Source organism: Gadus chalcogrammus, chromosome 7 (genome assembly GCF_026213295.1).
Source record: "Gadus chalcogrammus isolate NIFS_2021 chromosome 7, NIFS_Gcha_1.0, whole genome shotgun sequence".
Taxonomy (NCBI): Eukaryota; Metazoa; Chordata; class Actinopteri; order Gadiformes; family Gadidae; genus Gadus; species Gadus chalcogrammus.
The window spans coordinates 16,748,261-16,760,417 of NC_079418.1; the positions used below are offsets into that span (position 1 = coordinate 16,748,261).

Below are 12,157 nucleotides of genomic sequence, written 5' to 3' on the forward strand. Positions count from 1 at the left end.
TTCAAAGTTACAACCACCCAAACACAGTTACAGCAATAAATTGTCCCACATACAGTACATTGTCCAATGGCGCTTCAGTCACTTACAGAGAACGTCTAAAACACATGAAGAGCGTTACCTATATACAGAGGACAAAACAATTGGTAACAGTCAAAGATTGGCCTAGGAGAGACAGGGCTGCATTGTGGCCCAGAGTTCCACAATGTTGCTCACAAGAAAGACGGACCACTCTTAACACGGACGTATGGAGTACCACAAGTTTCCAAAGGACAAATCCCGAATTGATGGCCATTCGTTTGGGTATCTCCAGTCTACGCTGTATTATCGTCAAGCCAACTGCTTACTACTTGGTGACAATGTTTCTCAAATGACAATCTCTCTGCTGGTATTTGTCATCACTACACTTTCTTGGGAACATTGGGTTTTAGACACAGCCAGCAGTTCAAGCGAGAATTACTAAAATGGAGAAGAAAAAAAAGTTCCCTACGAATTGGTACATTCTCAATTCTTTGAGATGTTGCTCCAGGCTCATCCACATGGGCAGTTCAAGTTGTATGATGGAGAAGTGAACTTGAGATTTGCTCTCGTCATTTCAACATATCTGATGACCGATGTTTGATGTTTCTAGCTAACATGGTCCTAGAGCCGTCTCATAGCAGGCCCTGGGGACATGTAGGACACTGAGAAACTGCTCAGGACGACACTCATTGCTAAGTGAGTACATTACCAGGACTGGGCTTCTTCCCATGTAGACACGGGAGTACACAGGGAAGGTCTTGCCCTGGGAACATGACCCTGTTCATCTCGGTGGGAAGGTGTGTACATACACACACAGTACATAGACACAACAGACACATCAATTAGAAAAACCACTTACTCCAAAATCGATTATTGCCCCTTTCGACTGTACATCCCAGCTATGATTTTTAGTTTTTGTGCAGCAGTGTTGTCCCCCCTCTTGGGAGGTTTGTGCTATTTTATATACCGTCTGTGTAGGTCTAACTCGTCTCGTATTCAACCCCCAAAGTCGTGTTAAGATGCAATTCTTAGTGGCTTTGCCACCTGTCTGAATGGATCTAAAGGACATTAGATTTAACTAGGGTTTGTACATGACAGACATTTCTTAAATGTTCTTGGATTGCTTCTTCATTTCGGACTGTTGACCTTATCTTATGCCCATACAAGCAATTGCTATTGATATGGATAGGGGTCTAATGCCCAGGTTACTGTTAAACTGGCATCTGAAGTTTAAGAATATCTGTGGACGGGGGGGGGGGGGGGGGGACGATGCTCAGGGCAGTTGGTAATATTAGGCGGTGGGAGTGAACATCTGGAGGTCTCAGACTGTTTCTGATTGGCAAGACTGAGAACCTACCAACCTCGGACCACCTCCCCTTAGCTCAGTGCATCGTTCGCTACCATAAGGGTAAGGGTATAAAATTGCAGGAGTTAAGCTTACTAAAACAAACAGCATTCTGTACAGAATCCTGACAGACTCACAAAGAAGTACGAGACTACTATTACAACGAAGACATTTCCTAAACGGAGACGTAGTGAAGAAGATGGTTGTGGGCTTTGCGTGATGTTGCACAGCTGTAGATGAAGACGGAAGCATGAGATGCACAGTGCTCTCACTGCTGCTTTGAGGTGAAGTTAGTTCATGAGGTTTTGTTAACATCCAGATATGGTTCCTGGGTCTGGCTCAGTGCTTTCATCAGTGATTCCAGTGCAGTTACACATGGCGGTACCTGGTAACATAAGTACATCAGGCACCTGACATCTAGACACAGGACTGCAAAAAGAAACAAACTAAAAGATACATACAAATCCTCCGTAGTCATCCACACTCCAAGAAACAGGAAAGTCATTCCAATTCACATTTTTGTCATTTGACGTTGGCAATCACAAACAAACTTTAAAACTTGTAAAAGACTTAAGTTGCAATACAATGACACAGCACACTAAAATAGTGGAATAAAACAAAGAAATTAAAAAAGGTCTTTCACACGTCTGTCCGTTGTAACCGCTGACATCAGGTCATGAATGAGGTTCTGACAGACGACCCAAAAGCAGGATACCGGAGGGATTTCATCAACAAGCATCAAATCACCAACAGTGGTACATTAACCACATGGCAAAGTTTGCCTCGAGGAAAGTACGTGCAAATGACCCAATCGGAGAAAAGATATGTCCATCATGGATGACTAAAGTCATGAGACTGAGAAGGGTTTGTTTCTGACAAGGGTAAAGGAATAGTGAGGCTTCTGCACTTCATCCGCGGCTCTCGCTTGTATCATCGCAAGCCATAAACATTGCATTCATCAACAGACAGAACGGCGCCATTCACTAATGGCAAATCAAACAGAATTAAAGGAGATTGAGGAGGGCCTCTCTTCGCTATTTCGCCGATAAGGAGAGAGGAGAGGAGATGGCAGGAGAAGAGTTTAAAGACTCATGGTTTCATCTCGACCTGCCTGTGGTTTCTCTTCCATGCCTTTCCTCCCTTCTCTCCAGTTTGCATCTTTCCCCCTGCGCTGGATTTGGTTCCGGATTGGTTAGTTTAATTTCTTCAACTGCATCTCTCGTTCTTAATGCGTTCTCATTCTCTCCACCCTCCTTCCAGTCCTTCGTTCGGCCTTAGCTGTGCTGCCATGGTTACTTTATCGTTCCTACATGAAGTGCATCTGCAAAGGAGAGATGAGAGTAATTTAGCTCAACAAAACACCTCTTCAAGTGATGATGCATCTTGTGAGAAGGGACTTGTGTGCTGCAGCTCAGAGAAAATCACCCGCTCACACTTAAAGAAGACTGAACACTCACTAAGTAGCTAATTACATGTATCTCTTGCTCTGTATAATTGGCAAACTCTAACCTAAATGTTGTTCTAATGAGCCACCCTTGTTACAGCCATGTTATTGGCCAGTAAACATCTCAGTATTTCAGATAAGGAATACCGAACAAAGCTCCTGAGAACTTACTAACCCCATGATTAGCAAAAAAAATTAGGAGACATGTGGATGATCCACTACACTGGGACACCAGTGTGTGGGAGTGTCCAACATGATAACTGATGCACAGACCCTCTCCAGCCTCCCAGTGGATGCTGCCCACCAATAGATTCCATCCAGCCAGTTGGACACTCCCATATCGTGATGTCACAGAGCTGAGCGTTTGTGTGTCGGTGTGTGGTGCAGGTTATATCACCTGGGTTCCCGGCATAGGTGCAAAGGGGTTGGATGGCCTCAGGACGGGCTGGTTGTACATAACAGGCTGGGGAGCCATCATCTGAACGCCTCCCATCTGATGGCCCATCTGGGGGGGGAGCTGAACGCAATCACCCCGGCAACCATGGAAACAGGAGAGGAGAGAGAGGAGCTCATTAAAGAGTGCTTTGAGCTGTTTTTGCTGATATTTGAAGTCTAAGCAAACCCCCGGTTACAGCTCGAATTTGAATACAAGTTTAATTTTTTTTTTGTTATGGGCTGAGAGAACGTTCACTAACTATTTTTCAGAGACTTATCCAAAACATAGAATTTTACTGCTGTTTTCTCTTAATAACTCTTGTTTAACTTAGTGACAAAATGGCATTTATTACTATGTTGACAATCATAAGACATACTACCCCGTTTAAAACAAATTAGGTTTTTTTTGGTTGACTGGCTCATTAAGCATACATAAGGACACAGACGTTTGGAGGATTTAAACTCTTAAGATGGTTTTTGACTTTTAGATAGTAACCTAGTGTGTGTAGTTCCTGTTTAAAGACCAGCTGTGTATGATTTCATCAGCGGGCGACCAGTAGCGTCTGCTAAAGTGTAACATGTGGCTCACCATCCCGTATACAGGCACTTGGGATGTCATAGGGAACGCCACAGGAGCCGGGGCCTGGGGAAAGTGGGAAAAGAAGCCAATCTTTCTAAAGGAGCAGCAGACAGTCTGAAATCTCAAATACTAATTGCATCTGCATAAGTTTGTGTATAAGGTATATTTCTAGTGTTACTATATACTTCACATACATATACACACACCTTTAAATATAAATACTTATAGGCAAAACAAAATACAGCATAACAGATTGTGTGTTGAATATATGAATAGCAAACAATCTTCAATGCTGACATCTTTTTCTTAACATAAGAGGTGAGAAACTGACTTAGTTGTAAGGGCAAAGATCGAAGTTGACGGGAGATACTTACGTAGCCAGTGTAGATCATGCCATTCTGTGGAGATAGGAAGAAAAGATTGGATGTATAATAATTGACAATTTTTATATATATTTTTTTCTGTAAGTAGTCCACATGGTGACATTTTCTTTCCAAATAACAGATTTGATTTCAATGTCTTCACCAAATCCTATAGTGTAAAACATTTTGAAGAAGAAAGGACCAAAGAATGAACATGCTGCCAGGTAATCTACTGGCCTTTTTTTGTTCTGAAAGGATAACCCTACTTCTACATGGTAAATATGAATCTACGTTTCCTAGATGTTTAGGGGACGGACTAGTGTAATGGTTAGCTAGGGTGATCAACCACCAGCCCAAATATAGGGACACAGTTTACCTAATCACTAACCCTTATCTTTAACAAAACTCTCTAATGAACTCTAAGTCTGATGATTAACCTATCATTACCAAAAGAAAAATATTAATTTGTAGATAGATTCATTTGTACCACCAGATTTGATGGTTATGAGCCACTACAACCCATTTCAAATCGACCGTCGAGTTCCATGACCAGTGGGCGGGTCCACCCAGATGTTTGATGTATGCCAGCCTACCAGTTGGGTCAGTCGACTGGGTAGGCCCGTAGGCTGAGCTATCATTAATCATCTACAAATCTATATTAAGGGATATATTCTGGATTTTTCCACCTGGACCCAATTATGAATTTATCATTAACTCAAAGCAAATTAATTACTTATGACTGAACTGTATTTTAAAGTGTGGCCAGATGTCTGTGTTTATAGTAGCAAAATCGTCACTTATGGCCTTGTTTTGGCAAGATTTTCACTATAAATGTATACAAAGTCAATCAGTCATCACTACCATCTTCCAAATGGTGTGTGTCTGTGTTTGTTTGTGTGTGTTGTTTACCATCTGAGGGACCGCCATGGGTGCCGGGGGCATGGCGTGGGCCCAGTTGGTGCTGGTGCACATGCCTTTAGACTGCCAGCCGCCCCCGCTCGGCTTCTTCTCCACCAGCTGACTCCACTGCAGCTCTGGCCTAACACACGTCAACAAGTGTTACACACACATGCACACAGAGAGCAGACATGCAATCCTAAAGGGAGGGTCTGGGTCGTCTACCTTTCAATGACGGGCCAGTGTTGTTTATCTAACGTCCAAAATGATGGTAGGTGGATCGGAAAACTACCAGAGAGAGCTCAACTCGCAGTGCAGCTGCAGTGATTCTAGAGTGCTACTGCAGTGATTCTAGAGTGCTACTGCAGTGCTTCTGGAGCGCTTCTAGAGTGCTACTAACAGTGCTACGGCAGTGCTACTATATCGCTAATGCGTTCCTTCTAGAGCGCTAATGCAGTGGTACTATAGTGCCACTACAGTGCTCCTAACAGTACTATTGCAGGGCTACTGCAGTAATACTACAGTGTGGCCTCCGGCGGAGCTCAGTGCGTTCTCTGCCCTTTGTGCAAACGCCCTGCATGTGTCTAATGAAGCTCTGCCTAGCGCCGACCATCCTAGGAGCTTTACTCTCGAAAATATAAAATCTATGATGATTGCATCTGGCCGGTTCGGCCTGGAACGGAGCGGCCATTCTGGAGTCTTCCAAAATATCCCGATGGTCAGCCCTTCCCTTCAAACATACACTTGTTCAATCATGGCTGTGCACACACAGACACAAATAAACATGCATGCAATGATCATACATGTGCACACACACGGGCCCAGATATCCACGCATTGACAAGAGAGAAAGGCTGCATGTGTTGTGACCTCAGCCACAGATATCAAAAATATCATTTTACCATCTGCTGTGAAAAATGTGTTAGTTATGGCTTGGCCAATGGAGCATGCATTCCCAATCTGAGCCTAACCTTTTGAGATATCCTGTTCACAGTCGGATAAACAAACACATCACATCAGGTGAAAACATGACCTCCATGGCGGAGCGAATATTAAGAGGCAGACAACCACGCTGGGAGTCGTTTGTCATGAGTGGGCTGACACACCGCTGAACCACTCACTTTTTGGCAGGAGTTCCACCGAACTGCAGGTCTGTGGAGAGGCGGGGGGAGACAGATGGACACTCCATGTGAATACAAGGCGAGTCAAGAGAACCAAGATCGATGAGCACAAAGAAAAAGGAGAGATGCTTACTGCCGACGAGGTGGGCTAAGGAGGAGTCCAGATCACTGTGTAGCATCTTCCCAGAATGCAAAAGGGCTCCTTGGCTATGGATTTGGGGTGGTGGTGCTGACTTTAGCAGGTCACCTGACCGCACCCAAGTTACCATGCCAACGTGAAGGGAAAAGAGAAAAGAGGTCACAATGTGTCCATGTGTGTGTACAGAACACAACGATATCGAAGTGAAAGACAAGACATTTTGTTTATGTGTGTGTTCACCTACCTCCCCAGGCATTGTTATTGTTGGGCACAGTGTGTGTGGTCTGGATGGGAGTGAAGCTCGGCTGCAGGCTGAACAACTCACTGGTCAGGTTTGGCACGCTGGGCGGACAGGGGGGAGAGGAAGGGGGACAGGGTCATCAGTAGGGGGGTCAGAGGGGACAGGCTCATCAGTAGGGGATCAGTCATCATTAGGGGGGTCAGAGAGGGGTCAGGGTCATCAGTAGGGGGGTCAGAGAGGAGAGGGGTCAGGGTCATCAGTAGGGGGGTCAGAGAGGAGAGGGGTCGGGTTCAGGGTCATCAGTAGGGGGGTCAGAGAGGAGGGGGGTCAGGGTCATCAGTAGGGGGGTCAGAGGGGACAGGCTCATCAGTAGGGGGTCAATCATTAGGGGGGTCAGAGAGGAGAGGGGACAGGGTCATCAGTAGGGGGGTCAGAGAGGAGAGGGGACAGGGTCATATCAATCAGAGGCACTGACAGCCTTTTTGTGAAGCCCTGGTCCTAACCCAACTACCATGTAGTTCATTAACGGTCTATAGGTGGCTTGCGTTGGTTGGTTGGAAAAAATATCAGTCACTTTGCAAGGCACAATGAAGTTCTCTCGCACAACAAGACATCAGAGTCTGATTACACCAAACAAAGACAATAGAACAGCAAAAGGACACATCACAATATAATGACGGCACGGCACATTTGCTTTGTCTCACTGGTTGCTGATGGGTACGACGGGAGAGTTGGCAAAGAGATCATTGGCTCCTCCACTGCTGTTAGCACTGCCCACAGACTGGGTGCTGGGAGAGACATTGGGTGTCTGAATGTCAATCACTTTTGGCCCCTCCTTCATGGTGGTATCGTACGTGGAGTAGGAGGGGAAGGAAAGATGGACACGTGTGGAAGGTTTAGATCCAACTATCCTATGAAGAGTGTGTAAAATGGTGTGTAACAGGGTGTGTATCAGGGTGTAACAGAGTGTCTAACAGAGTGTCTAACAGGGTGTTACAGGGTGTGTTACAGTGTTTTACAAGGTGAGTGACAAGTTACTAGTAATACACTAGTAATACACTGTAATACACTAGTGCGTGACTAGTGTATTACTGGGTTTCTAACAGTGTGTTACAGGGTGTGTAACAGTGTGTTACGGGTGTGTAACAGGGTGTGTAACAGTGTGTTATGGTTGTGTTACGGGTGTGTAACAGTGTGTTACAGCCAGGTGACCTTGTGTTGTTGCAGTTTGTTGTCGTCTGTCTTGTCATCCATGCGGCTGAGAGCGATCCCAGTGCTGGAGAGAGATGACATCACATTGGAAAGTGAGCTGGTTTGAGGCCACGCACACACACACACAGGCTGGTGGTTGACTTGGTAACCAGTGATTAACAGGAGTCCCAGTGGAATTTCTCCAGTTGAAAGGGAACTAAGTAGAGCGACTACAGACAGATCTTCACAGACAAGATTCCACCATTATCTCAAACAGGAAAAGAAAACAAGACATTTAACACTTAAGTTATTACACTTAAGTCTTCACACCAGTCATTTTTCCTACATCGAAAAAAACACAGTATGTCTCGATAGAAAAAGTGAATGCATTGTCCTATACTACGGTCTTCCTACTGATCTGCATCGTACAGCCACTAGCTTTATCGATGGGCGTACTACCTTAAAATAACATCATTCTTTCGATACATTGATCTTTATACGACATCAAGTTATTTTTGTCAAACGAATAATGATCTTTATGATTGTTAGTAATAGTTATAAATAAATAACTACAATAAATGAAGCTTTATAAAATAAACCCTTAAAAAACATGTTAAGTGGTGCTAAGGTGATATACAGCAGTGGGGACACGGTGTCACCGTGATTCTGGGGCTAACCTGTTAGCCGCCGACAGCTCTTTGATCTTGCGGCCCTCCAGGGAGGCTAGGTGCTGCTCAAGGGCCTCGAGGAGGGAGCTGGGTGCCTGGGGGGTAGCGGGGTGTCAGGTGGAGGGGGTGGGGGAAGCAGGAACATCAGGGAAGGGAGGGTGTAGCATTACCAAGAGACAAGCAGGCAAGCCGTTTGCAACCTCACCCACTCTCACTCTCTCTTCTATCTCACACACGCACACCGACACAAACTTGCCCTCGCGCACGCACACACACACACACACACACATGCACCCATCACACAATCCTGCAAAGCTGCACCCAAATAAAACACAAGACCTTTAAAATGACATTCTCGATTCTCTTGGAGAGTCAAAAAATAAATTAAAAACAAAACTCCTCTTTGGGCTTATTCTGCATGGCGACAGTGTTTTGGGTGTCATCGGGTTGGCTGGACAAGCATGCGGACTAAAGGTCAGCCCCGGGTCATGCAGTGCCATGTCCTCAAAGCGAGACTGGGCTGGCCAGAAGACCACGACACGACAGAACAGCCAGTTGAATGCAGCTCTCCGGCGTGCCCACCCTCTCAATAGGCGTGGCCCTCTGAATAAGCACACCTGTTCAAGCCCATGCACAGTGATGCACAAACTACACCCACATCCCCCCCCACACACACACACCCACACTCCCACACACATACACACACACACACGTCTTCCACACACCCAGAATCACATCCCAGAGATGAAGAGTTAACCCGTGGACTCCACTTTCTTTTTTTTTTCTTTTTTTTAAATGAATGCCAATTTCTCCAATCGTCCTATTGGGTTTGAACCAAGAGGAAGGGAGCCCGCCAGTCTGTGGGGGGCTGAACCCTGCTTCAGGGGAACCTGAGACGCTGGTGGACCAGGGAGTTAGCTCCCTGAAAGGCAACTGTCCGACCAAGACAGGTATGCACATCAGGCAGCTGTTTGGTAGCATCCGTTACCAGGGAAACACAACAAAACAAAAGGGTATGGATGGGATTTGGTTGGGAGAATCATGTGATACCCGTGCGTTCAGCCAGACAGTTGCTTTTCAGTGACAGAGAACACAATCCCAAACACAACAAGCAACGTAGCGGAACAAACAAAAACAAAAGATCTCTCGTATACTTATTTCGAAAAGGGGACAAGAGAGAATAATGCCAATTCTGGATATCCTTCTTCAGAGAAATCTAGAATATGCTACAGGTTCAAATAAGGTTTCAAATAAAAGGTCAAAACAGAGCTGAGTGTGGCCATGTGCCACGGTGGAGTTGAAGAGGAGCACGTAGAGCCCTCACAGCACTGCAAACCTCCTCGATACAAGCCAAAGCCTTTGGTTGGTTTCTTTTGCCGTGAGGTAATTTGCGCGGCCCGGCGGGAGGACGGTGAGTCCCTGGAGACAGGATGCAGTAGAGTGACGGCATAAGGCACACCTGTTCAAGTCGTACTTGCGTAAACCTATTAAAGGGTTAAAAGAACACCATTCGCTGCTCTCCCCACAGCTGATGCTACCAGGGGGGGGGGGACCTTGATGACGTGTGGACAATGGAGCTCAGCTAACTGTAAGTGTTGTTGTGGTTCAATCCCCATGATTTACAGGAAGAGAGACTCACTGCTGAGCCAGCGCTTGAACCAGCGCCGCTATCAACAGAGTTGATAACGTCATCGGGGATAGAATCGAGATTCAAATGATTGGCGATGAAGCGCACATAAGGCGTCCCTTAAACCACTGGAATCAACGGTTTCTTTTTAATGGTGGGCTATGATTGAGGACTGAGGAGAATTTGGTCTGAACACCGAGCTGGTGTTGCTCTGGGGCCGTGGCTGGAGGTGAGGTACGGGTCCTATACTCGTCTAGTGTGTTGAATCAAAGACGGAAAGGAAGCAAGGAGTTAAGAATTGTGTGCAAAGGGAGGAGGAGGCCGGGGCAGGTCTGTAGGGTGAGTAGTGAACGGGAGCGTCTAAGAATGAAGCATTATGGGATTGACTTGACTTGACTGACTGGTTGGTTGATTGGTTGATTGACTGACAGGTTGATTGATCGGTTGATTGAGATGAGATGCGGACTGACCTGTGTGAGATCGGGGCTGTCGCCCTGATCTATCCCAACTTGCTGTGTCACAAAAAAAGGAAGGGGAGGGGGGGTTTGGAGGGGAGGGGGGAGGAAGGGCAAAACAAATAGAAACCAAAATGTAATTCAAATGAAAAGGAGAAAAAAATATACCAACGGAAAGGAAATCAACAACAAAAAACTTCAAAGAAGAAAAAAAAAAAGGAGGAAGGGCGCGTAAAAGGAGGAGGAAGAGGAGGAAGAGGGAAGAAGAGGAATCAAACCGAAGCGTTTGTTACTGGCATGCAGCCGGGAAAGGAAACAAATAAAAGACAAACAGGGGGTAGGGGGGAGGGTGGGGGAGGAGTGCACACACACACACACACACACACACACATACACATACACACACTTATATACAGTCATATAAACACGAACACTGGGAAGGACCCGTGCACAAAGCACGTACACGCGCACACACACACTTACGCACACACACACACACACACACACAGACACACAGATGTGGAGATATAGACTGGCGATGAATGAGTGAACACGCATATATCCTGGGGATGAGCAGCGGGCCAGACAACAGGTCACGTGAGACAGATGGAAACATCCAATAGGAAGACACTCGACTAATGTTGACTTCTCGAAGACGAAACAGGAGGCAAAGCGTCGGGTGGAGGTGTGGAGGGTGGAGGGTGGAGGGGTGGGGGTATAGGGTGGGGGGAGGGGGGGCACAAATGGCACACAAAACAAAAGACATTCTAGTTAGACAGGTCAATGAATGGGTCCTCAAAGTCAACGTTGAGCCGGTGTTTTCTTGGTTTTAGTTTTTTTTGGGTGGAGTGGTGAAGGTGGGGAGGTGTGTGTGTGTGTGTTGGGGGGGGGGGGGGGGGTTGGATGCTCAGATGCCTCCGTACCCCCCGAACCTTCTTCCAATTAGAAACCAAAATCAGCGGAAGCCCCCCCACCCCCCTTTGGAGACGGAGGAGACGTGAGACAAGGCCCTGTCTCACACGGAGGGGACATCGTGGTGTTTACTATTAGAAGCCTCGTGACTCGTGGCTCTTACCCAGACTAGAACCTCACAGAAACAGCCAGAGGAAGAGGAACACACGACACGTAAACACAGAGCATAGGAAGAGATACAGAGACATCAATATAGAAATCAACAGCTTGCTGGGGGGCATGCAGTGCAGGCAATGTAAACAGGCAGCAGGAGAAGGGTCCTGGATGCTCTAAACGAGGGAAACTCTCTGATAGGCTAGGACTCGGCCATTCATCACTGTCTTTGAATAAGCCCCGCCCCCCAAGTCAGGAAGACAGAGAGAGGACAGGGAGGAGAAGAAAGAGCTAGCGGGCAGAGAAGACGGAAGATTAGAAAATGAAAACGTTGCCCTGGACACAGATGTTCTGGTCCGGTAAGCGATCAGGTTGCAAGAGAAACATCAACCTTATCAATAAAGAGGGCATCTCAACAGTTCCATGTGGCTCTCCGTTTGGTTCTGGTATGTTGTCAAGGAACAAAACGTTGTTTTGTTGCGCAAGAGACCGTGGAGGTCAAGGAGATGCTGACTAACTGCATCTCCATTCAACTCTGTCGTGTTCAGGTTGAATAGAGTTGTGTCAGGG

General features: G+C 46.4%; 1 protein-coding gene across 1 annotated transcript in view; it reads right to left on the minus strand.

Moving 5' to 3' along the window:
* The window catches only part of LOC130386022 (phosphatidylinositol-binding clathrin assembly protein-like), a 20,195-nt gene continuing 8,038 nt past the window's right edge, over window positions 1–12,157 (minus strand). The window contains exons 8-19 of the mRNA XM_056594808.1: window positions 10,538–10,579; window positions 8,450–8,535; window positions 7,794–7,857; window positions 7,286–7,416; window positions 6,585–6,682; window positions 6,335–6,448; window positions 6,202–6,232; window positions 5,094–5,223; window positions 4,197–4,220; window positions 3,832–3,885; window positions 3,205–3,324; window positions 1–2,684 (exon numbers count right to left, since the gene is read on the minus strand). Of these exons, the coding sequence (XP_056450783.1) occupies window positions 2,670–2,684; window positions 3,205–3,324; window positions 3,832–3,885; window positions 4,197–4,220; window positions 5,094–5,223; window positions 6,202–6,232; window positions 6,335–6,448; window positions 6,585–6,682; window positions 7,286–7,416; window positions 7,794–7,857; window positions 8,450–8,535; window positions 10,538–10,579 (909 nt within the window). The 3' untranslated portion in view covers window positions 1–2,669. The remainder of the gene's footprint in view (window positions 2,685–3,204; window positions 3,325–3,831; window positions 3,886–4,196; window positions 4,221–5,093; window positions 5,224–6,201; window positions 6,233–6,334; window positions 6,449–6,584; window positions 6,683–7,285; window positions 7,417–7,793; window positions 7,858–8,449; window positions 8,536–10,537; window positions 10,580–12,157) is intronic.